This window comes from Lepus europaeus, chromosome 10 (assembly GCF_033115175.1).
Source record: "Lepus europaeus isolate LE1 chromosome 10, mLepTim1.pri, whole genome shotgun sequence".
Taxonomy (NCBI): Eukaryota; Metazoa; Chordata; class Mammalia; order Lagomorpha; family Leporidae; genus Lepus; species Lepus europaeus.
In genome coordinates this window covers 108,264,923-108,291,129 of record NC_084836.1, presented here as the reverse complement: position 1 = coordinate 108,291,129, position 26,207 = coordinate 108,264,923, and the positions used below count along the sequence as shown (strand labels likewise).

The 26,207-nt window shown below is 45.3% G+C and overlaps 1 protein-coding gene across 3 annotated transcripts in view; it reads left to right on the top strand.

The window, feature by feature from the left end:
- Positions 1-26,207, top strand: part of CHD6 (chromodomain helicase DNA binding protein 6) — a 240,612-nt gene that overhangs the window by 157,107 nt on the left and 57,298 nt on the right. For all 3 annotated transcript variants that reach the window (XM_062204213.1, XM_062204212.1, XM_062204214.1), the window contains exons 18-24: positions 13,999-14,163; positions 15,468-15,647; positions 17,236-17,346; positions 18,887-19,089; positions 19,735-19,934; positions 20,681-20,840; positions 25,722-25,811. In XM_062204213.1, the coding sequence (XP_062060197.1) occupies positions 13,999-14,163; positions 15,468-15,647; positions 17,236-17,346; positions 18,887-19,089; positions 19,735-19,934; positions 20,681-20,840; positions 25,722-25,811 (1,109 nt within the window). The remainder of the gene's footprint in view (positions 1-13,998; positions 14,164-15,467; positions 15,648-17,235; positions 17,347-18,886; positions 19,090-19,734; positions 19,935-20,680; positions 20,841-25,721; positions 25,812-26,207) is intronic.

The following is a 26,207-nucleotide window of genomic DNA, read 5'->3' as shown; positions in this document are numbered from 1 at the left end:
CTTACCATGAGTCCTTTCTGCTGATGAAGAGATGCTTGGGTCAAAGACGAGTTGCAAGATATAATGAATAACCAGTTTTTAAAGGAGTGACATATACCAACACTAAAAGCATAATCAAAAACTAGTATTTGATTAGCTCACTGTCCAGCCCTGATTTGAAGCCTGCACGTAACTGAGAGGGATGTTCAGGAGTGAAATTGGAAGGATGGGGCTGGCATCTGGAGGGCAGTCATGACTACAGGCAAAGATTTTAGAATCACCATACTTTACCTAGGTGAAGTCTAGACATGACCAACTGAATAGGCGCAATGCTAAGAAATGAAGTGGATGAGAATGAGAACGTTCAAGCCTAGTACATGGAACAGATGAAGTTACCTGAGGTGTAGTGACCAGGGTGGGTGGGAGAGGCTATCCAGAGTCAGAGTCTGGTAAGAAACAGGAAGCTCTCGAATCACTGTGTTTAGTGTCTACTGCTTGGGGAGCTGACAAGAGATGGAGTAAGGAATAGCAATCAAGTCCAAACTGAAATTGGATGATGTGATTTATGTGGTTTGCTTTTTTAATCTTCTGAGTCAGTTTCTGAACTTCCCCTAATGCTCAATCCAAATGAAGAAACAAAGACTAGCAGTAAGGGTGATGTAGTGTGGGAGCTCTGACACAGCTGAGGTAGCGAGCAAGGGAGTTGATGGTGATGGCAACTCTGGATCAGGATCAGAGTTCGCATTCTTCAACTCATGGTCTTGCTTCTTTGTTCTTGATTCACTGATTTCTGGAGTGGCTGGGTAAGTGGGTTAGTTGATTATTATTAAAATTGTATAACTCGGCCGGCGCCGTGGCTCAACAGGCTAATCCTCCGCCTTGCGGCGCCGGCACACCGGGTTCTAGTCCCGGTCGGGGCACCGATCCTGTCCCGGTTGCCCCTCTTCCAGGCCAGCTCTCTGCTGTGGCCAGGGAGTGCAGTGGAGGATGGCCCAAGTGCTTGGGCTCTGCACCCCATGGGAGACCAGGAGAAGCACCTGGCTCCTGCCATCGGAACAGCGCGGTGCGCCGGCCGCAGCGCGCTACCGCGGCGGCCATTGGAGGGTGAACCAACGGCAAAAGGAAGACCTTTCTCTCTGTCTCTCTCTCACTGTCCACTCTGCCTGTCAAAAAAAAAAAAAAATGTATAACTCAGAGGGAATTAGCCTTAATTTTTCAAATGTCAGACCAGACTGGGTAGAAATGAAAAGAATTGGGAAATGTACAGTAATGCTAGGACATGAAACCAAATCAGTACTTATTGGTGAATGGGACAATGGGCTGTACAGGATTTACAGCAAAAGGGCTGGAGACTACCCACAGACCAATGTACCACCCGCCCACACTCCCCATTCTGGCGTTTGTCCTTGCACCATGTCCTGCAGATGTAAGGTAGGAGAGAAAGTCTGGAGGCTGGGACTTCAACACTGTCATGCGATTCATGAGACTGCAGCAGAATCAGCCATGAAGATGAGTGAAATGAGATCCTAACAGACACAGCATGCTTAACCAGACCCGTCCCCAGTATTATCCTTGTGAAACTGGTATATGTACTCTTTTTATCAATTAGTAAAAGCTCTCAGTCACCTGTAGTTCTTTAAGATGATTGCTTTTGGGAGATGGGTTTAGTCGAAGAACATTTACCTAGGAGTGGACTGTGACACATACTGCCTGATACAAATATCTGGGCCAAAAAAACAAAAACAAAGACTCATCCTGAGTAGAGTCTGCAGAAGGCTCAGTTCAGATGATACAAATTGTGAGAGCCCACTCTGGTCTCAGGCTTGCAGGATCTGGGACGGGTTGTGGTTGTCTCCAGTCAGGACAACCTGATCCCGCACCCAATTCAGAGTCTGGAGAGTGAAGCCAACCTGATTGCAGGGAGCTGGGCTCAGCTAACATGGGCGCAAGACCCAAGGCAGAGCTGCAGACAAACCAGGTTTGCAGCTGGAGAGCAGAGATCCATCAGCTGAGAGTCAGAAAACAGCGTTGCTTTTTCTGCTTTTTTGTTATTGGCAAAGATCCATTCAGCCTTCTCCTCTGATCATTTTTCCTGTGGTTTTCTGTGCTTTGTGGATAGAATTAGAAGTTGAGGCCTTGCTAAAGATATTTATTTAATCTGAGCTTCATCAATGAATGGCCTAAGTGGTTGAGTTTTCTCGTTGAAGTCTGAGAAGTTCAGTAGATTGTATCCCTCTCCCGTGCCTGGGTGTGAACCAGTAAAGGCAAATCAGGTGTTACAGCTCAGTGTGTAGCCAGGTTCAGGCTTCCGGAGCCCCCTGCACAAGCACACTCATCCATGTGTTCAACTTAGCCAACCGAAACTGCCCACAGCCATGTGCAGAGCAGTGGCTGGCCTGGTGAACTTGTCAGCAACAGAGGGGAGGCTCCTGTATTCCTTGGGAGATGAGAGGGCAGGGGCCCAGTCTATACAGGCTCAATCCCTGTCCCATATTTTATTGGCCAAGTAGGTCCCTCCTTTGGGTTAGTGAGTGGAAGGGGGGATAAGGGAGTGTGGCTAGAGAAGTTCCCCTTCCCAAATCCTCCAAACATACAAGTTCATTTAGGACCCAGGATAGGAACTGGGCACTACTTAGCAATATTAAAAGAGATTAAAGTTACTACTGAAAGATCTCAGCAATATTATTGTTTCATCTGTACTATCAGAAGGAAGGTGATTTCGTGGGTTCCCAGAATGGGAAGATCTTACCTAGAGAGATCAGATGCCATGTTCTTTTTCAAACCTTGACTATGTTGGTGTTAGCATCAATGTGTGTAAGAAGATCACAGGTGTAAATTCATCTTTTCTGCCTTCATTTAGAAGACACAAGCTGTGATTCAGTCCTGGTACTTCAGCAACAGCAGGACCTGAGGTTGAGAAGTAGCAAAGGACCGTGACAGCAGCCTGAGAAGGAGAGAAATGAAGAACTGGTTTCTTCTTAGGAGGAAGCCAGTTTGCTGCTAGTCCTAAGGGCAAAGCCCGACCTGGGAATCACAGGATGTCCTGCCCCCCTCACTGAGGCCTCAAGTACTTTCCTGTTTCATTGCTCCGTGGTACCTCTGCTTCTTATTCTCTGAAGGGATTTTTACACCTTGAAGCAAGAGATCCCTAGCATTGAGCAGGGTTAAAAATAAAAGTGACTGCATGGTTCCATGTCCTTTCTGTTGCCAAGGTCCCTGATGGTAGAATTCAGGAAGTTTGGGAGCAGATGTCCCAACCAAGAGCACAGCCACAGACAGTGCACCTGCCGCCTGTCTACAGCATTTTGAAAGGGAGGAGGAAATCCAGCCTAAGGAGCAAGAGCCCCCTTCAAGAGGCAGCCTACCATGCTGCTCCAGAGGAGAGGGATTGGTCCTCTTCACCACTTCCTCTTATTTCACCGTGTTGCGAGCACCACTGGCTTCTTGACAGTATGTATGCGTGAGCTGGGAGAATTATACCTATTAGATTTTCTTTGCTATAAGAAAATAAGAATTTAGCCGGCGCCGCGGCTCACTAGGCTAATCCTCCGCCTTGCGGCGCCGGCACACCGGGTTCTAGTCCCGGTCAGGGCACCGATCCTGTCCCGGTTGCCCCTCTTCCAGGCCAGCTCTCTGCTGTGGCCAGGGAGTGCAGTGGAGGATGGTCCAAGTGCTTGGGCCCTGCACCCCATGGGAGACCAGGAGAAGCACCTGGCTCCTGGCTTCGGATCAGTGCGGTGTGCCGGCCGCAGCGCGCCAACCGCGGCGGCCATTGGAGGGTGAACCAACGGCAAAGGAAGACCTTTCTCTCTGTCTCTCTCTCTCACTGTCCACTCTGCCTGTAAAAAATAAAAAATAAATAAAAATAAGTAAAAAAAAATAAGAATTTATAAATGTATGCATAAATGCTCCATTTTGCTGTCTGTTCAGCAAATGGCTGTTTAACATCAGAATGTGCCACACATCATTTAAAATACTGAAGATGGAGCCACCATTGTGGGGCAACAGGTTAAGCCACTGCTTGCAATGCTAGCATCCCATAGCAGAGTGCTGGTTCTAGTCTCAGCTGCTTTGCTTCTATCCAGCTTGCTGCTGATAGGACTGGGAAGATGCTCATGGAAGATGACATAAATACTTGAACCCCTGTCAAGTGGAAGACCAGGATGGAGTTCCTGGCTCCTGGCCTTGTCCTGTCCCATACCTGGCTGTTAAGGCTTGGGGAGTGAACTAGCAGATGCGAGACCTATCTCTGTGTGACCTATCTCTCCGTTTCTGTCTATCACTTTGCCTTTCAAATAAATAAATCTTAAAAGTTCTGGAGATACAACCAGTGAGCTAGACTGACAGTTCCTGCTCTCATGAAGCTTTCCTTTTAATGGGATAAACAAACAATAAACAAGGAATAAATAAGCTACAGAGAGCAGTACTTGTTAAAAGAAAAATAAAAGGGGATAAAAGTGATGGGAGTTGAGTGTACCGGTTTAAGTAGAATAGGAAGGCTTTTTTAAGAGGGTGATATGAGGCTAAATGGTGAGAAGGTCTTAAATTATGAGATAAGAAGGAAGACTGTTTCAGAGAACAAGGTATGACAGCATCGAGTGTAAGTGATCATAAGTGGCACGCCTGTAGCCCAGGATGGGGATGGATTTTCTTATCAAATAGCACTGGTCCTAAGTAAAGTGATGTCAGTTTCTTTTGAGTGCTCTCCTTGCAGTGTGCTTTTCAACTCTTCTTTCTGTTGCCCAAAAGCACCCCTTTCCCATGCTCCAAATTCACCTCTTTCCCGTTCTCAGTCAGTTCTTGACTGAATTAACTGGCCTGTTTATTGAGCCCGATACACCGTGCTAGGTCCTGAAAAAAAACAAAGTGCTCAAGACTCTGGTTTGATCTGATGACCTAACCACATGGTAAAAACAGTATAAAAGGAAAATCAGTTTGCTGTTTCCCAAAGAACTTTCCGTTTTAAGAGGGGATAATACCTTACCCCAAGGAATAAATCTTAGAGGTGGAAATGGGAGATTCCACCAAAGGCTTGCAAAAATGGTTGAAGCGAAGCAGCTTCCTAGTGCCTCCTACCCAGTTTCTACTGCATGGATAGCCCCGGACACCCCCTTTTTTCATTGTAAGTGGCCTACACAGGCATGTGTGTGTTGGGAGAAATAGAAAATCCCTGAAATAAAATAACTTGCACATAGAAAATGGACTTGGAATCCATAGCAGTGTGGGCAGAGTACTTGAGGTTGAAAAGTGGATGTTTTGCTTCTTTCTTGACCTCTCTGATTATGCAGATTTTCATTAAGAAATGAGGAATACTTTTAATATTAAGGAAAAGGTTGGTGGTGTTTTTTTTAATGTAGTAGAACTAATGATTTGGGTAAGTAGTTTAGAGGAAGCAACATTGTGTTTGACTTTCTGTACCACCCATTTGACTTTCACATGATTGTAAAGATGTGGTGCAAGATTCTGCCGAGTTCTGGGCTGGAGCCTCATGGTGGTAAATTGAGAGCCAGAATCAGCATGAAATCTGTCAGTGTTTGGACAGCTGAGCCACATGCTGTCTCTTCCCTCAGTCACTGGGATCTGTACCTGTGTTCTAATCATCCTTACTTGTTTCTCTTTGGCCTTTGCTCACCTCAAGTGTATTACAAGGTAAAGAACCAACTAAGAGCTACCAATCCTGCAGGAGAGCTTCAGTGCGCCATAATTTTCCCTTGGGGGAGTGGCTATAGTGCCACCGCCCCTAGTGGTCCCCAGCTCCACAGGTTTCCCTATTTAGACTTCTGCCGATGCTGCTTGTTTGGGCTTCATTACAGTTTCTGCTCTGGTTCTGAATGTTTCTCGTGCTACCTCATGTTTTTGTGAGTTCTGTTTAGGAAAACAAGGAGCAGTTTGAGATTTGACTATAAAATTGTGGGTCTCCTAACGTAATGGGACTCATCCTGTTGTTCAGGTGCATGTTTGTCACCTGGTATCATTTAGCTGCTTGTAGCACTGGCTCCTCCCAAAAGGGTGTTTTCCTCAGTTAACAAGAAACCTGAAGGTGGAAGTCCAGGACCAGTGAATGGCCTCGTAGTGTCCCCAGAGTTCCAGGTTCGTACTGTCTTTCTGCTCCATCATCCGCAGAGTATGTGATTTACATCCTGTTTGTTCCAGCCCAGGCAGGAAGGATAAGGAAGGCAGACATGATGCCTTCTACAGGAAAGTGGAACTTTTGTAGATATCCCTATACACTGGTAAATCTCGTTGCTCAGGATTGTTAAACTCACCATTTCCAGGAGGCTGGAAGTGGTTTCTGGTGAACACGTTGCCACCATACAGAAAAGTTAGGTTTCTGGTAGTTAACAAGAAAGGGAGTGTGGATCCATGAAGGCAGTTACAGTGTCTGCCGCGCTCCTCCATCAGATGTTGCTCAGAACTTTTCTTCAACTCCTTCTTTTAATTTACCCTCAAGATCAGATGAGCTGGAAAAAAAATCAGTGTCAGTACTTCATTGCCATATATTGCTGCTGACTGTGAATCCCTTAAAGCATATTATTTACCTTGATTACTTCTTTATCTACTGTTCATCAAATATTCTCCCAATAACAGAGGTTTGACACCACTAACGGTACTGAAAGAAGGTCCAGAAACTGATTGTAATAACCAAAGACTGAACAACTCAATTGTCCAGCAATGGAAGACTGATTGAGTAAACTAATATATTCAGCTTGAAAAAAGAACAAAGAATGTTTCTATATACTGCTATGGAGTCATCTCTTAGGTATACAGCTCAGGGTAAAAATAAGATGGAAAAATTATGTAATATGCTAGCATCTATTTAGAATGGCTGTGTGTCTGTATCTCTCTCGCGCGCTCTCTTGTTGTCACTGTAGCTCTGTTTCTCTGTGTTCTCCCTTTTCTACCAAGAATAAAATTAAAACATTTGATTTCTAAATTGTTAGCTATAGAGAGAGCTAGGAATAGAAGCTAGTTTTTCCAAAAAACCTGTTTGTATATTTGACTTCAGAATGATCCATCTTGTATATCATTATAAAACAAAATTGATTTTATTTTTTTAAAGATTTATTTATTTGAAAATCAGTCACACAGAGAGAGAAGGAGAGGCACAAAAAGAGAGGTCTTCCATCTGCTGGTTCACTCCCCAGTTGGCTGCAATGGCTAGAGCTGCGCCGATCTGAAGCCAGGAGCCATGAGCTTCTTCTGGGTCTCCCACATGGGTGCAGGGGCCCAAGGACTTGGGCTATCATGTACTGCTTTCCCACGCCATAGCAGAGAGCTGGATCAGAAGTGGAGCAGCCAGGACTCAAACCAGCACCCATATGGGATGCTGGCACTGCAGACGGTGGCTTTACCTGCTGTGCCACGGTCCCAGCCCCGACAAAATTAATTTTAAATGTTTCCAAAAGTTCCAAAAATAGTGCAGTATCCCAATATACCCTTCACTCCAACTTCCCTTAATGTTAACATTTTATAAAACATAATATATTTATGGAAAGCAGGAAATTATCATTGATACAATAGTCTTCACTAATCTATAGATATTATTTGTAATCCTCCAGTTTCCCAAAAACGATCGTTTTTGATCTGGGATCCCATCCAGGATCTCCCATTCCACTTGGTAGTGGGGACTCCTTAGCCTCCTGCAGTCTGTGACAGCTCCTTCATCTTTGCGTGTCTGTCTTGTCCTTGGCACTTTGGAAGGGCACTGAGCAGCTGCTTTGTACACAGGTTGCATTTGCCTGATGTTTTCTCATGCTCAAGTTTGAGGTTATGCCTTTGGGGCAAGAATATCATAATGTTGGTATAATGTCCTCAGTGCGTCATATCAGGGTACATGATGTCAGTATGTCTTATTTACATAGCCATGCTCATGTGGTAAAGGTGGTATCTCCTAGAGGGTGGCTATTTTTACCTTAAAAGTTAATGAATGTCTTGTGAGTAGGTATTTTAAGACTCTATAAATACTCTGTTTCTCATCATAATTTTGCCTACTAATTTTAGCTTCCCTCAGTGGTTCTTGCCTTCAGTAATTATCATGATGTTTGGCTAATGGTAATTCTCTATTTCCATTATTTCTTCTGCATTTATTAATAAGAAACTCTACTATAAAGAACATGTATATCAATGTGGACTCGTGAATATTTTATTATCCATTATGCTCATCCATTTATTTTGTTTTTGGATTGTTCAGAGTGGTATTTGGAGACACCTGTGTCCTTCTGACATGTTTGCATCATTTTTGCAGCACTCCCTTGCTTTCTTTTTTTTTTTTTTTTTTTTTTTTTACTTTTTTTTTTTTTTTTTTTTTTTGACAGGCAGAGTGGACAGTGAGAGAGAGAGAGACAGAGAGAAAGGTCTTCCTTTGCCGTTGGTTCACCCTCCAATGGCCGCCGCGGTAGCGCGCTGCGGCCGGCGCACCGCGCTGTTCCGATGGCAGGAGCCAGGTGCTTCTCCTGGTCTCCCATGGGGTGCAGAGCCCAAGCACTTGGGCCATCCTCCACTGCACTCCCTGGCCACAGCAGAGAGCTGGCCTGGAAGAGGGGCAACCGGGACAGGATCGGTGCCCCGACCGGGACTAGAACCCGGTGTGCCGGCGCTGCAAGGCGGAGGATTAGCCTGTTGAGCCACGGCGCCGGCCTGCACTCCCTTGCTTTCTGGCACCAGAAGTTGTTCAGGTTCATGTTGCCTTGTTCCTGCCACAGCCTTGGAATTGTTTCTCCAAGGATGCTTTTTTTCTCTCATTTGATAGTGGCATGTTGGAATCAAGATCAGGCTACTATTTATGCCCACTGCTACTGGAGTGTAATAGCTTTTAGACTGTGTAGACAGAACTGGGAAATAGATGTATGCATAACCATCAGAAGCAATCATACCACACATCCGTACTCATTCTGTGTGTATCCATCCGTAGTGAGTTCATGGTTCCAGTCTAAAGCTACAGGGCTCACCACCAGCCTCTCTCTTCCTTCGTTCTCTGGTAGGGAGAAGCTTGGATCTCATTTCCTAACACAGAATATTTACCCTTTTTCAGTCCTATCATTTAAGTAGTTTCAAAATTGCTATACATATATTGTGAAAAATAAATTTACAAGAACAAAATATTGATCAACACTTTTTTATCATTATTACCACAGTATATAATCAAAATACCATTTTTCAAAATTATTTATTTTCTTTCCCACTCCTGCCAGTGTGGTTAGACTAATGGGGACAGGGGTCAGTCCCCAAAATCCAAAAGCAAAATGAAATAATTCATTTACTTGTATGTCAAGTAGACAGCATAGTTCCCAAACAGGATTTTAGGGTTCTATATTTAATATTTTTGCACATTTCCATTTTGATTTAATTCTATTGTACAACTCTGATACCTTTACCTGGATTTACCAGCAAGGTTTACCTTTTTGGTCCAATTTACTTAACATTTTTGTCCTCTCTTACTCTCTTCATCACTTTCTGTCTGAGTACAAATGTACACACACACACATCATATTTTGTCTAAACCATTAGAAAGTTACAGTGTAGTTTTCCTTTATCCCTTGAACACTTTAGTGTATATTTCCTAAGTGCAGGGGCCTTTTCTTCCATAACCACAGCTCAAATCTCAGAATCAGGAAGTAAGAAAGCTGTTCTCCAGTACACAGTCCATACTCACATTTTATCATTCCTTTCCAGCTGTTTTATAGCTGTCATTCCCCCTGTCCAGGATCCAGTCCAGGATCACCCATTACATTTAGGTGTTATCTCTTTAGTCTCCCTTAATGTGGATCCAGTTCCTCAGTCTCTTTTTTTTTCTTTTCTTTTCTTTTCTTGAATGACTTTTAAAGCTTTTGGAAAGTAACTGGTCAGTTGTTAAATTGATTGTCTCTTATTTTGGGTCTTTGTGTCCTCGGGATTGATGCAGCCTTCTCAGTATACCACGTCAAGAAGAACATTATAACCATTAGTCTGATGATGCTGACTTTGATCATTAGTTAAGTTCTGTCAGATTTCTCTGTTTTTCTCTAATTTTCTCTTTGATATTGAGTAATTTTCAAGAACCACATTGAAACTACATTGAAAACCTGCTAGTTTTAGTTTCCATTGATTATTTTTGCCTGTGCAGTCACCATTATGATGGTTATAAAGTGATTTTTCTGGCTGGCACCGCGGCTCAACAGGCTAATCCTCCGCCTTGCAGCGCCGGCACACCGGGTTCTAGTCCCGGTCGGGGCACCGATTCTGTCCCGGTTGCCCCTCTTCCAGGCCAGCTCTCTGCTGTGACCAGGGAGTGCAGTGGAGGATGGTCCAAGTGCTTGGGCCCTGCACCCCATGGGAGACCAGGAGAAGCACCTGGCTCCTGCCATCGGATCAGCGCGGTGCGCTGGCCACAGCGCGCCAGCTGCGGCGGCCATTGGAGGGTGAACCAACAGCAAAAAGGAAGACCTTTCTCTCTGTCTCCCTCTACTGTCCTCTCTGCCTGTCCAAAAAAAAAAAATAATAAAGTCATTTTTCTAACTCTTGTCACCTGTTAATGCATTTTTGTTTGTTGATAATACTTTAAGGAAGTGTTTTCCCTTTTCTCAGTTTATGTCAGTATGGACTCTAGGTTCTTTTTTTGTTCAGATTATAATCTATTACTGTCTTTGCTTTAATGCTTTTATGAGTACATTTCAAAAAGTTCGTGGAAAACTGAATCAAAAGAAAAAATTTTATAGATTTATTTATTTGTTTGAAGAGCAGAGTTACAGAGAGAAGGAGAGACAGAGAGATCCTCCATCTGCTGGTTCACTCCCCAGATGGCTGCAACAGCCAGAACTGGACCAGGCTGAAGCCAGGAGCCATGAGCTTCATCCGGGTCTCCCACATGGGTTGTCAGAGGCCCAAGCACTTGGGTCATCTTCCTTTGTTTTTCCCAGGTCATTAGCAGGGAGCTGGATCAGAAGTGGAGCAGCCAGGACACAGACCAGTACCCATATGGGATACTGGCATTGCAGGTGGCTGCTTTACCTGCCATGCTACAACCCCAGCCCCAAAAGATAAATTTATTATGATGCATAAAGTTTTTTTTAAAGATTTTATTTATTTATTTGAGAGGTAGAGTTACAGGCAGTGAGAGGAAGAGACAGAGAAAGGTCTTCCTTCTGTTGGTTCACTCTCCAAATGGCCGCAACGACCGGAGCTGCGCCAATCCGAAGCCAAGAGCCAGGAGCTTCTTCCTGGTCTCCCATGTGGGTGCAGGGGCCCAAGCACTTGGGCCATCCTCCACTGCCCTCCCAGGTCACAGCATAGAGCTAGATTGGAAGAGGAGCAGCCGGGACTAGAACCAGTGCCCATATGATATGCCAGCACCACAGGTGAAGGATTAACCTACTGCGCCATGGCGCCGGCCCCAATGTATAAAGTTTTGAAACCCATGTGTATTTTTTTTTTTTGTAATACACATTTTTCATGAGCTTTCTAAAGTGTCCTCATATTTTCCTAGAGTTAGCCAGCAAGTGTCTGGTGTTACTTTGATATATCGCCATCACTCTTTGAGTACTTCCTTCCGTTTGGCACAGTTTCAAGTTGATGCTGTAATTTCTCTCCCCCAGCCCTACCTACGATTAACCATTTCTCTAACGTACCTTCTTGGTTCTGTTTTGTGGGGAATGGTATTTAGAAACCAAGATCTGGTAGTTAGGTACAACATTTCATCTCAGAAGACATGGCTAGAACACACGGATATATGCACAGAGCATAAATATACATATATGCATACATGTGCATTCATTTCTGTATGTGTATATACACATATGTGCACACATAGGCATGCATACATATCCATGTCTATTTCTGTATCTCTCTATGTGTATGTATATATGTACACTCAGTTATGCCTAACCATTAGTTAATATTGATTCCTGCAATCTACTCTTAACACCACAGAGTTTATTCTAATTTCCTCCTTTCCATATTTGTACTTCCTTCTCTAACAGTGGAAACCCCTACTTCTGCTACCCCCATTGGCTCAACCCTAAATTACACAGAAAATAGTTCCAGTATTGCTAACCCTGCGACTACAATAAAATCTACTTTCAAGTGTGTATTTAAACTGTAATTTGATAATGCATAATTAGTGGGCATATAATCCTATGTGGTAGCAGTGGTAAACCAAAACTCTTGGACTTTTTTTCAATAATTACGTTTGGGGTGGGTCAAAATGTTATATATATTCAGGTTGAGCCCGCCAATCTGAAATCTAAAAGTTTTTGATTGTCAACACAACACTCAAAAAGTTTCAGACTTGGGGACCAGTGTAGTGATGCAGCAGGTTAACCACCACTTACAACACTGGCATCCCATACCAAAGTGCAGATTTGCTTCTTGGCTGCTCTGCTTTCGGTCCAGCTTCCTGCTGAGGTATCTGGAAAGGTAGTAGAACATGGCCCAGCTGTTGGATCCCTGTCTGCCACCCACATGGGGGACCAGGATAGAGTTTCTGGCTTCTGGCTTCAATTCAGCCTGGCCCCAACCTGGCTGTTGCAGCCATTTTAGAGTAAACCAGTGGATGGAAGCTGTCTTCCCTCCCTCCACCCACCACCATCACTCTGCCTTTCAAATAAGTAAATCTTTTAAAGTAAAGTTCCAGATTTGGAAACATTTTCTGTTTTAGATTAGGAATACTAACTGGTAAAGTCTATGCAATATCCTGTAATCTGAAAAAGTCAGGATTTGTTCCTAAGTAAGCATTTCCAGTAAGATCATCAACCTGTATTATGGTATAAATCAAATGAGAATGATAGCTATGTGATTGAGTTCTGAACCTTTATATGTGGCTGAAAAGAAATACAGATACGAGGTTGATGGAGTTTTTTTTTTTTTAATTTTTGTTTTTTTTTTTTTTTTTAAGTATGACCTCATAATGTGCTTATTCTCTACCACAGACACTTCCTGTATCTGCCCACTGAATAGATCTAGAAGCAGTGGCCAGCCTGGTAGTAGCTGTGGGCATCCTTAGAATATCCAGATTATTCCTGAGTACCCTTGTCCCTGCCTGCGACTACACTGTTCCCTTAGCCAACCCGACCAGAAAGAGGAGTGAGCCCTTGCCACACTGTGAGGGCCTTTGCTCTGGTCCTGCTCATGGCCTTGCTGTGCACAGAGCTCAGAGTCTGTACTGCTGCCAGTGCTCGGCAGCCTCCCACATGAGCTCCTTCAGGAAGTGACCACTCCTGCTGAGTCTGAGAAGGTGAGAGTAGAGAACAAATTCTGCTTTCTCTCCTGCCCGAGAACAACCTGATGATTCAGGATAGGAAATTTTAGGGCACCAAGATGAACTCCATGCCTTCGTCCTGCAAGGAAGACCTATGTAACCCAGTTGACGAGGTGGCAGGCAGTGCTTAAGCCCAGCCCAAGCAACTCTTGCTCAGCTTGGCCACCCTTGCCCTGTGGGCTCTGCTCTGATCCCCTTTCCCATGTGTTGTTTCCCACTGGCCCCCCGTCTGTCCCAGCACCACCATGCCTCCCAGTCCTTTGGCCACTTTAGCAACTGAGTCAGAGGATTTCTGGTGTGGTTTCTAGCCATGAGATTAAGGAAGGACAGGGGTAGGGACCTCCTTGTCCAGAGATTCTGATACTAGGTAGGTTCCTGGTGGCAGACTTAGACTAATCCCCTTTCTCTAGGCCTGCTGCTTTCAAACCCATACTCCAAGATATCAGCTTCCTTTCAGCAGCCTGTCTTCTGTGCCAGGGACCCCAGTACTTCCTATTCTGGACCCTGGGATTACAGTAAGACCATGGGTCAGGAGCCAAGTCTACACTCCACTACCCTGGGCTACGTCTGGTAAAGCCTGGAAAGATCCAGGTCTCTAAGGGAACCTACAGGCCTCATGTACATGGCATGGCCATTGACATTTGGGTGAATTCTGATTGGCAATCAGTCCCATGACTCATAACTGTGAGAGCTGGCCACTCACCACTTACTGTTTAAGCACTTGCATCTTCTCAGAGTTGTTGCTATTAATGTGATGACATGCTGCATATGATCCTCCTCCTCCCCAGGCTCAGGCCCGCTGTCACCGCATAGGCCAGAGCAAAGCCGTGAAGGTCTATCGCCTCATCACCCGGAACTCCTACGAGCGGGAGATGTTTGACAAAGCCAGCCTAAAGCTGGGCCTGGACAAGGCAGTTCTTCAGGACATCAACCGAAAGGGCAGCACCAATGGAGTGAGTATGAAGACCTGCTCTGCAGCCTAGCTCTCCTTGGGTTTTTCCTCCTCACTGCTGATCCAGGGCTCTCACTTTTGCCATGTTGCCTCAGCCCACACACCATTGTTGGGTGATTCCCTACAGTAGAGGATAGGTGAGCGACAGGTTGCTGCATCTTCTAGACTCTAGATGGATAAAGGAAATCTGAAGCAGCGGTTACGTGGTAAGGTTGCCCAGCATGCAGTAACATTTCTATGACCCATTCTTTGACTTTGTCCAAGATTGTAACACTCTTAACTGCGAATAGTATGTATTTCTCACCGTGTCTTACTTTGTCCTCCAGACTTTGAGCTTCTTGAGGGTTTAACAGGACCAATTTTTTCTGGGTGCTCCATGGCCCCTAATAGTGCTTGGCATATAAAAGATATTCAATATATGGTGGTCAGTTTATAAATGAATGAATAAATTAGCAGCTTGAATTCCCCTCTAGAGAAGAAAAAGATTACAGGTAAAATTCTTAAATTGTCTTTAAAGTCTAGGCAAACTAGACTAGAAAAACTAGACTAGAAAAAACTATCTCCTTAATCTCTGGGTTTATAGCATCAAAGACTGGGAATTTAAACTTCCTAAATGAGTTGTCTTTAGTCCAGATGTCCTGTATCTTTAACTATGCATGTGTTGCTCAGTGTACTTCAAGTTATCTGTGCTGGGAGTCATTTAATTCCTTCTTGTGGTTTCTTATAAAGAGAACCAGATTCTTAATTTGAACCAGGAAAGGGTGTTTTTGGACCCCATTTCCTGTTTTCAATAAGCAGTTGAGAAGATCACAGTTGGCACGATATCCTTTTTTTTTTTTTTTTTTAAGTTTAGAAATGACATCATTTCCAATACTAATGTATTTATCTAATAATAAATAAATCATTATTCTTCAGCTTGTTTGGTACATCTGGAGGTTTTTAAAGATACAGGCTTGAACTAAAATATAAAAAAGATGTCAAATATATCCTCTTCAGTGGTACATAGTTTTAATGGTTTGTGGCATTTGATAATAACCAGCATCTTAAAGAATGTTGGGGCCCTTGGATCATGTACTAGGCTTTCTTCCAGAGTTCCCTATAGAGGATCGTCTGCCTGCCTTCCCCAGAATCCCTCTCTGGGTTTTCGTTTCTCTGAAAATCTTCATTTTGTTGTCCGTGCCCTTTGTTCTTCTGACTTGTGCAGTTAATGGAGAAACTGTGTGCTGAATCATAAAGGCCAGATTTGAGGTGGCTTTTCTCCTGTGCGTTTTCCACTTTGTGAGTAGCCTTTGGTGACCTGTCCAGGTACAGCAGCTCTCAAAAGTGGAGGTGGAGGACCTACTCCGGAAAGGTGCTTACGGAGCCTTGATGGACGAGGAAGACGAAGGCTCCAAGTTCTGTGAAGAAGACATAGACCAGATCCTGCAGAGAAGAACCCACACCATCACCATCCAGTCTGAGGGGAAAGGGTCCACCTTTGCCAAGGTACAGAACCTCCTCTGCAGACACGAGATTGCAATGGAAGGGAAAATAAAATTCTTTGACCTTCATTAGCAAGATTTCTGTTTCCCTAAATGCAAACCCTCGAAATGATCCAGCTGCACATCTGTGGAACTCAGTAGATAGAGGGCCTCAGAGGAAGTCTGGCCAGTGAGGCAGGGGCCATAGAAAGAACCCCAGCCTTTGAGAGGGGATCCATAGCAGGCAGGATAATCACTTTGTTTGTGATTTGCTCTGTTAATTCACAAAGTCTGCCCTGAAACCTTGGAGTAGTCGCTGGTGCCTTTGTAGAGCACTCCTTGCTGTCGGAGGGCAGCCTCCTCCAGTGAGCACTCCTGCCTCAATGCCACTCTTTGTTCATTTCATGGGAAGGAGATTCGATTCTAGGTTCCCTGCTTCTGGCTGAGGTGCCTCTTTCCTCTGGATTTCAGGCCCCTGGATTTAGAACTTAGTTGCCCTGAGCACAGGCTCTGTCGATTCCTGTGTGAGCTTTGCGGCCTCTTTGGTTAGACCTCCTGCGTGGTGACGCACATCGGGCTCCTTCAGGAGGACACCTTGTGTGACAGGAAGAGTATGGGCAACATCTCCCTCATGCCTGCTTCTCCTGCCCAGCTAGTGCATCTTCTGTGGCAGACATTTCGTAAATGTTGAGCTGAAAGAAAAATTAAATCTACAAAAGTTTTAAGAATTAACGCTTTTTTTTTTTTTTTTTGGACAGCCAGAGTTAGATAGTGAGAGAGAGAGACAGAGAGAAAGGTCTTCCTTCCATTGGTTCACCCCCCAAATGGCCGCCAAGGCCGGCGTGCTGCGCCAATCCGAAGCCAGGAACCAGGTACTTCCTCTTGGTTTCCCATGCGGGTGCAGGGCCCAAGGACTTGGGCCATCCTCCACTGCCTTCCCGGGCCACAACAGAGAGCTGGACTGGAAGCCTTTCACAGAGAACTAGATACCAAATAACATGTAGCCTTTGTCTTCTAAGGTTTGTCTTCCTGCTTCCAAGTTTTTGTCTTCTAAAATTTATATATTTGTTTAAAAGGCATGTTTGCAGAGAGAGTAGAAGAGACAGAGCTCTTCCATCCACTGGTTTATGCCGAATGGCTACAACAGGCAGGGCTCAGCCAGTCTGAAGCCAGGAGCCTAGAACTCCATCTGTGGTCTCCCATGTGGATGGCAGGGGCCCAGTCATGTGGGTTATCTTCTGCTTCCCCAGGTGCATTAACAGGAAGCTGGGTTGGAAGTGGAGCAGCCACGACTTCAATTGGTAGCCATCTGGGATGCCAGCATCTCAAGCAGCAACCCAACCCACTGGGCCAAAGCACGAGCCCCCTGCTTCCAAGTTTAAGTTTCAAAAAACTACCTCATAGGTTGAAATAGTAATTTCTTCACCCACTTTTCAAAATAAAAGAATTCCTTTGAGATTTTCATGTTCACTTTGGAAGCTCTGTTAAAGGTTTTGACTTGGAAATCAGTTGGTTAATACACTTGGGTTTCTGATGCATGTGGAATAACATGGATGCTGTATTAGTTTGCACAGTGTTCAGGTGCAGCTTGTTGACTCCTGTCTTTTTCACAGGCTAGCTTTGTGGCTTCAGGAAACAGAACAGACATTTCCTTAGATGATCCTAACTTTTGGCAGAAATGGGCTAAAATAGCTGAACTGGACACTGAAGCAAAGAATGAAAAGGTACAGCCTGAGGATATTTTATTCCACTGAACATTTATTTCACTAGTGTCTTAGATGCCTGGAAAGTCCTGCCCTGTTATACGTGAGTCTTGGTTCTTGAATGAGATCATGTTTATAATGCACATTACCTGTCACAGAGCTAAAGTTGTCATTTTTAAATGACCTAATGGAACACTACTTTGTTGGGTACTAAGGCAACAAAATGAATGCAGTTAGAGCTCAAACAAGCCAAACAGGTCAAGTTCAACCCTCTGTCTCAGGCCAACATTCATTCCCTGGCAACTGCCTGCTTTACCTGGGTTTCAACACTACCTGTGAAAGAAACCTCACCTCTGACAGATGACACAAAGAGGAAAAGAGCATGACAAAGAAGTTCCGTTATTTCAGTATCTCAGATTTTCTTGTTTCTGAACGTAAAAAAAAGAGAATGGGCTTTGGAATGAAACTGAAGTGCGCCTTTGAGGGAGGTACGTGACCTCCCTGAGACAAGTGACAGAAGGAGTGCTAAAGCCACCCTGAGGGCTGCAAGGTAGCCTAGCTCATGGGGTGGCAACGCGTCTTCTCTGGGTAAACCAGGAGGCAAATCAGTAACAGCGCCTAGCATGTAACTCTCCCTCTGTGGGACCACCAGAGGTGCTAATCCAACCTGTTTGCCCCAAATAGCAGTGTTATTTTTCCTGTTTTAAAAAGAGTCCGTGGCCCCCTTAGTAATCTGTGTTAAGTGTTTTACAGTGTCACAATCAAGAAGTCCCTCTGTGCAAGTCAGTGGTGGGAGGGGGGATGGGCGAGCTCTGGCCCCTTGGGCAGTAAGCAGCAGTTGGAGCATTGCAAGGTGGGAAGCAAAGTGATTGAAATAGCTTAGGTAGGGTTAGAAATCAGTTAGCTGGGCCATCTAGGAGTGGTCAGGAGTTGAGGCTGCATTTTGGAGGAGCTATAAGGGGAAAGGGTAAGGAGCAGGAGCAGTGGAGACGAGAAAATAAGCAGTGGACGTGGCCAGGGGAGCCACCAGAATGAGTGAGGTTACTGAGCAAGGGATTGTGTCGTCAGTGAGATGAAAGGTTGGTGGATAGTCCAGCAGAAGGCAGATTGCGAAGCAGCGGGCACACAGTGTTTGTCTTCAGAAAGTTGCTGAACAGATGGAATTCTCTGACCCCGTCTGCCTCCAGAGCACAGACTGCTGTCTGCGTGCTGGGCAGAACAGCTGGGGATCACCAACCCAGACTTTCTTGGCAAGAGCAGACTGCTGCTGTGGGCACTGGGAGGTCTTGTTTGCCTATACCCGTTAGAATGACTGCAGAAAACAGCAGGTGGTGGTGGAGAGCACTGGGGGTCCGGGAACATGCTAGCCTGAGGAGGTTCCAGAGAATCCCCTTGCTTGTCCTGTGGTTGTGGAGGGAGCAGGTGTACTGCAAAGAAGGGTGAGACAGAGACATGGTTCTTGCCCAACTGTGTCCTGAGGCGTGGCAGCAGGGCATGCTTGTGCGCTGCAGTAGGAGTGGAGAAGAGGGGCCTTCTCCCCAACAGTCCTCTCCATTTGTAGGAAAGCTTAGTGATCGACCGCCCTCGTGTGAGAAAGCAGACCAAACACTACAACTCGTTTGAGGAGGATGAGCTCATGGAGTTTTCAGAGTTAGACAGTGACTCGGATGAAAGGCCCACGAGATCCAGGCGCCTCAATGACAAAGCCAGGCGCTACCTCCGAGCCGAGTGCTTCCGGGTAGAGAAGAACCTGCTCATCTTTGGGTGGGTATTGACTGCTTGGTTTTGTGTTGTTCTTTTCCCCCCTCTGATTCTCAGTCCCTGAGATTTGTTCCCTATGTCTCTGCAGCCCCCTCTAGAGTTACAGACCAACAGGGCCCTTTGGGGCAAGAGAGAACTGTGCTGTCTGCCCAGAACCCCTCTCTGTCACGATGCGCTCTGCAGCCGTCATGTAGGCGTGCCCCGATTTCCTCATATGCTTGGCCATAGCAAATCTCTGGGACTAATTTGCTTCCTAGTACTGATTTCCTGCTTTTTCTCCCTATGGATATATAAGGAGCCAGCACAACAGATGTTTCAGTCAAGGCATGATTCTTGCACAGCTCTGGCTCTGGTAGATTTTGAATCCTACAGCTGGACTCTGTTTTATTTCAAAATGCGTTCCCTGCTCCCAATACTTTGGTTCCCCCAAAATTAGCATTCTAGAGGCTATATGAACCTCTCAGAGTCCAAGGTCCAGGTCACCTTAGTTACGCAGTCCTCAGAGGCCTTTCGGGACCAAGCCTTCAGGTTGACTGATAGACCCAGCAGAGAACAAGAAGTCCTCTTGGCTCTTGGTTGTCCTGCTGTGTGGAGGGAGCTTGTCTGGACCTTCCTGCCTCCCAGCGCCCTCTGTATTTCCACCGTCAGCTGGGGCCGTTGGAAGGACATCCTGACTCATGGGCGATTCAAGTGGCATCTGAATGAGAAGGACATGGAGATGATTTGCCGGGCCCTCCTGGTGTACTGTGTCAAGCATTACAAAGGGGACGAGAAGATCAAGAGTTTCATCTGGGAGCTGATCACACCCACCAAAGACGGACAGGCCCAGACCCTGCAGAACCACTCAGGTGAGAGGTGGAAGGGCCGTGCCTGGGAAGCACAACCCGCAAGCACTTTTGTTCCCTCTTCCTGCAACAGTCCGTGTGCTGTGCTTTCCAGGACTTCCTTTTCTCAGATACGAGGGAACTTCAAAAAGTTCCTGGTAAAGTGGAATTAAAAAATGAGTTTATTTTGGTACAAACATTTTTTGAGATCCATGTATAGTTTATTCATGATAGGCATTTTCCATTGACTTTTTTGAAGACCGCTTGTGTATTCCGGAATGTTGCCTGTGGGAAAGGACGTTGATGCTCTCAGTTGTCTCTCGGAATCATCCAGGGTTGCTTGTGACATTGTGTTTAAGTGCAGTGGGACCCTCCTGAGGTTTCCCACACCCCAGGCTTACCCACTACCCTCAGTCACACAGAGGTCCTTTGCAGCGAGGCATTCGGGCCTGGCGCTCTGTGACTTGCCTTTCGCATTCCCCATTCTGCCCCTGTTCCAATTCTGTCTGTGCCTTTTCTGGTGCTGTTGTTCCTTCCAGTGTTTGGCCAGAGCTCCCCTTGAGGTTTCAGGTCAAGTTTCATTTTTCCCCAGCTAGATTGTAAATCCTCCGAATCACAGGCTGCGCCACATCTTTCTGGATACTTACTGACTGGACACTCCTGGGTGCGTGGCCTGGCTGCGTCTCTGTAGCCCAGCCCAGCCGTGTTCTAGCACCGACACTCAAGCCCCCTTGGCTCATCCAGATGCCCTTCACTGCTTTCTGTTTTAGGGTTGTCTGCCCCAGTCCCTAGAGGGAGGAAGGGGAAGAAGACAAAGAACCAGCTGCTGCTTCCGGAACTGAAGAACGCAGACTGGCTGGCGACGTGCAATCCCGAGGTGGTCCTGCATGACGACGGCTACAAGAAACACCTCAAACAACACTGCAACAAGTGAGTGTTTCCCTCCTGTCCCCGGGGGCCGCCCTGCTGGGACTCTTCAGACTCCTGGGAACCCCACAGGGAGACTTCTTCAAGCTCCTGTGCTCCTGTGCACGCAAGGTCTGGAAATCAGGGTGTGTGATGTGGGTCAGAGCTGGGTCAGAATTCATTCATGTTAGAGCTCCTCCTACTCCGTTAACACTGTCTCTTCTCTCCATGGAACCTGGCCTATCTAGCTGTGCCTTGTGAACCTCTGAGGACTTTTCTGATCTGACTCCTTCTGCCCCTAGGGTCACATTAGCAAGGGCAGAACACGGGCCTCAGTGGCCTCTACTCTCAACTCCCTGTGCCAGGTTGCTTCCTTTTCCAGTTTGCTGTTCCCATTCGTGGCCTCGGGTTTTTTTATTTTTATGTACTTACTTTCATTTTATCTGGAAGGCAGAAAGACAGAGATCTTCTGTCCACTGGTTCACTTCCCAAATGTCCATAATAGCCAGGGCTGGGCCAAGCCAAAGCCCGGAACCCAGAACTCTATACTGGTCTCTCACGTGGTGACAGCAACCCAAGCTCTTGAACCATCACCTACTGCCTCCCAGCATGTGCATTAATAGGAAGCTGGATCTGAAGCAGAGGGAACTAGGTCTCAAAGTAGGCACTCCAGTATGGGATGCCAGCGTCCAGGTGGGGAGTTAACTGCTGCTGCACCAAATGCCTTCCCCCACTTCCAGTTATCTGATAGGCATGCATCTGAAATAGTATACTTCATATCTATAGGCTGGCAGCTGGAGGTGGCATGGCAGGGTATAGTTTAAAAATGATAGAAAATGAAATTCTGTTTTTGTGTAGTTTAATTTTAGGGAGTTAGGGCACTTGGCCACAAAACCATCTCAAATTTGCAAGTGGGTGTCTGCATCACTATATAATGTGACCATCTTGGAGACCCTTGGAGACCATCTCTAGCTCTAGGCTATGCCACAGTTATTGCCCCAGCATTCCTGGTGGGCAGTGAGAAGAACTGTATGCACCTGTGGTCATCAAAGAATTTATTCCTTATAGGTTAAAATGTTGTACTTGGTTTTTCCTGTCTCTCTGTAACATCCTGAAGGTCAGATAGTTATTAAGTTGTGAGGGTTTTTTTCTTCTACAGATGAAGCCTAATCCTTTCCCTTGATCACTCCAAATATTTGAAAATAGGTCTTATACCCAGCAATGTAATAAAAACTGTATACAAAAGTACAAGCTCTTTGGAGACAGTAAGCTTGAATTGGGATTTAAAAGACACATGCAGTTGATTGTAGAGCTTGGCTGGGGAAGGATCCAATTGCATATTTGATGTGCCTGCATCGGAGTTGCCACATGGGAAAGAGAACGAGGAAGCTGTCTGGGTAAGAGGACTCACTGATAGTATACCTGGCATGCTAGGCTAAGGATTTTATTCTAAATACAGGCAACCGTGCTTCTTGAGCAGGTGAAACAGGTAACTAAAAACAATGATAGTTGGGAAGAAAAACTGATCTGGCAAGAGTTCGCCAACTGGAGTAAAGTGACCCGAGAATTGAATGGCTAACTAGGAGATTTGCATCATAATTAGCAAGTCTGCTACCATCCCAAAATTAAATAAAGGTTAAAACAGGCTCTGCAGTCAAGACTGCCTGGATTTAAATCCTGGCCCCATTGCTTGGCCAGCAAGTGAATTACATGATCTATATTTGCCTTCATTCCTCCATCCATAAAATGAAAATACTAATAGTTCCTGCCTCTATCATTGTAATGAGAATGGAGTGAGTTAATGTATACTCCATACATAGTAGGTGCTCAAAGCATTGTTTGTTATTTGAGCAGAATATTATTTGGAAGCGTGAAGCTGTCATTAAAAGGACTATGAAACATTAAAAAAAAAAAAAAACTGCCTCAAATCCAAGTTTAAAGAAATCAGTATAGTGGTTATGAATTGGGCAGGGGCAGGCAAGCGGATAATGATGACTGGAGAGAAATACCAGGGGAACTTCTGGAAAATGTTCTGCTGCCCTGTCTCTGATCTGGATTCTGGATGTTCTCTTTGTGGGAGTTCATCAAGCAGTACATTTATGCAGAGTCTGTTCTCTGGAAGAATATTTAATGCCAGTAAAATGTCTTAGAAGAAAAGAAAAAGATGCCACCATGCAAAACACCAGGTTATTTTGTTTGGCTAAAGCAAGGGTGCTGCAGACTTGCTCCAGCTGTCCTTCCTCTTGAGGTCGGATGCCCACAGGATTGTCATCTCACTCTCGGAGGAGATGGCTCCGTCTGTTGTCTGAACTGATTTGTATCCCATTTGGAGAAGAAGTGAATACTGTTAGCTTTAAAGTCTATTCTCTCTTGCCACAACACATTTGCTTCTCTTTAGAGAACTAGAAAGAACTGTCACCATCTCCCAGCTTTAAGAAAGCGTGCTCCGATTGAGCTAGATCTCAGCAGGTAGGACACCAGCATTCTGTTCCAGTTCTTCCTAAGGAGCTGCTAGCTACTATCAGCTAGGTGTCAAGATCTCAGAGAGTTCTTATTCTCTAGGCTTTAAAAAAAAAGCAAAACTCAAAATTATTTGAGCCGATTGACAGTTGAGGGAAAAGAATGGTATGCCAAAGACATAAGGATTCTTTCCCATCTAAAAATTCTAACTTTGTTTCCACCTATATCTTGAGCCTTTGGTGGCATTTTCTTCCCAGAGCCAATAGAAATTATGGCTTTTTAGAGGCTTCAGCTCTTTTTATTAACTTATTCTGAATTAGTAACACACATATGTTTTTAAAAATTCCTTAAGTTTTCCTGCCACTTCCAATTCCCTTGTTGCCTATTGAGAGATGACCACTGGGGCCAATGCTGTGGCGCAGTAGATTAATCCTCCACCTTCATTGCATATGGTTCTGGCTGCTTCTGTTCCAATCCAGCTCTCTGCTATGGCCTGGGAAAGTAGAAAATGGCCCAAGGGCTTGGACCCCTGCACCCGCATGGGAGACCTGGAAGAAGCTCCTGGCTTCAGATTGGCTCAACTCCAGCTGTTGCAGCCATTGGAACAGATGGAAGACCCTTCTCTGTCTCTCCCTCTCACTGTCTGTAACTCTACCTCTCAAATAAATAAATAAAAATCTTAAAAAAAAAAAAAAGAGAGAGAGAGAGAAATGACCACTGTTAACCTGATTCTTCCTATGATACTCTGTGCAGGTACATGTATATGGATATACCAGCCTCCTTTTGTGTTCTTTAACATAGTAGATTTTGTACATTGCTGTATACGATCCCTTGTTTTTGAACTTTTCACCTGGAGTCTGATTCCTGTGTAATTGTGTGTATGTGGAATTCTGTTGTCATTAATTTCAAAAATGTATTTATTGGGGCCAGTGCCATGGCTCACTTGCTTAATCCTCCGCCTGCCGTAACGACATCCCACGTGGGCACCAGGTTCTAGTCCCGGTTGCTCCTCTTCCAGTCCAGCTCTCTGTTGTGGCCCGGGAAAGCAGTGGAGGATGGCCCAGGTGCATGGGAGACCAGGAGGAAACGCCTGGCTCCTGGCCTCGGATCAGCGCAGCACCAGCCGTGGTGGCCATTTGGGGGGGTGAATCAACGGAAGGAAGACCTTTCTCTCTGTCTTTCTCACTGTCTAACTCTATCAAATCTATTGATTTGAAAGTCAGAGTTACAAAGAGGAAGGGAGAGAAACAGAGAAAAAGATCTTCCATCCACTGGTTCACTCCCCAAATGGCCACAAGGATCAAAGCTGGGCCAGGCTGAAGCCAGGAGTTTCATCTGGGTCTCCCACGTGGGTGCAGGGGCCCAGAAACTTATGCAATCTTCTGCTGCTTTCGCAGGTGCATTAAAAGTGAGCTGGATCAGAAATGGAACAGCCAGGACTCAACCAGCGCCCATAGTGGATACTAGTGCTGCAGACAGTGGCTTTACCCACTATGCCGCAGCACTGGCTCCTGGGCTTCTGTTTTCAACGCTCTTGGCTAGTATTGAGCAAGTTATAAGTGTTCTTCAAAACCTCTTTGCTTCTTAGCCTTCAAGTGAAGTAGTTCCTCCACAGTGATCTGCATGTCTGTGCCTACTTTACATTCACCCTGTTCTTGCACACATGAGCCTGCTGGGGTCATCTTCTGTGCTCTGACTCTCTTCATCGTTGGTCTCCTTTCACAACTAGGCTTCTGTAAACCTCTCAGGAACAGAGTTGGGTTGTGTACTTTGCTGTCTGCCTCAGAGCACCTGGCATGCTACAAGGCACATAGAGCAGTAGCTGCCCATCAAATACTGGCTTAACTGCTTTGTCTTAAACATTTGTGGCACTCCCATAGAACCTGAGTGTGGCCCATTGAGCACCTCAAGAGAGAAGACAGTGCCATGGGATGTAGACTTTTAAATATTCATGTAACAAAAAAAAAATTCATGTAACTCTGTATGAGTAGAATGTGTGAAAGCCCCGCCACTCCACATTAGTCACCCCTCAGCAGCTAGCAAACTGAAAACTGGCCTGGTGAAAGTCAGCTCTGTAGTGTGCAAAGGTCAGAAGAGCTGTGTTTGTGCTGCCTCCGTGGCTTGCAGGATGGGCTCCCAGATGCCAGCTGAGTCACGGAGTCATGTTGTGTGTAAGGCAGATGGTCACAATACGTCTGCTGTCGGTACATAGTGTTTTGTTATTCTGGTGCTGTCTTATATGAGGAACTTCAAAAAGTTAATGGAAAAACTGGGATCAAACTTATAATTCCATGATCTGTGAAGTTTCTGAAATACGCTTGTTGATTGCGTGATATCACTAAACAACTTGGGAGTGCCCCAGATTTCCCTGTGTTAAGTTGGGAATGTGGTTCAAACACACATGGGTTCTAATTTGTTTGCATCAATGTGCTCCCCTTTTTGTAGGGTACTTTTGCGAGTCCGGATGCTATACTACCTGAAAGCTGAAATACTGGGAGAAGCAGCTGATAAAGCATTTGAAGGAACTCCTGCCAGGTAACCCAGATAAGACTCAGCTGTCAGTATTAAAGAACTGGCACAAAACAGCTCTTCATGGAGCTGGCCAAGCTTGCTGTTCTTCAGGAAGCTCAGTTCCCATCACCACTCCCATGCCACCCCCACCCAGAACCAATTACCCAGTGGTGGAGTGGGGATGATTGTTAGGTCACCTACAAATAAGTGAAATAAGAAAACCGTTTCTTAGAAACAGCTTTGGTGAGTTTTTTATTTTAACTCTACCCACCCAGAGAATTATTAAATTGCTTTTAAAACATTAATTTCTCTGGCCTAAGTACATTGTAGAGTGAGTGTTAGTTGCTTTGATAGACTTGATCTGACAGGTACAGATGGGAAGTTTTATCCAGAATCCCGTTCTTGGCCTTTGTACTCGTA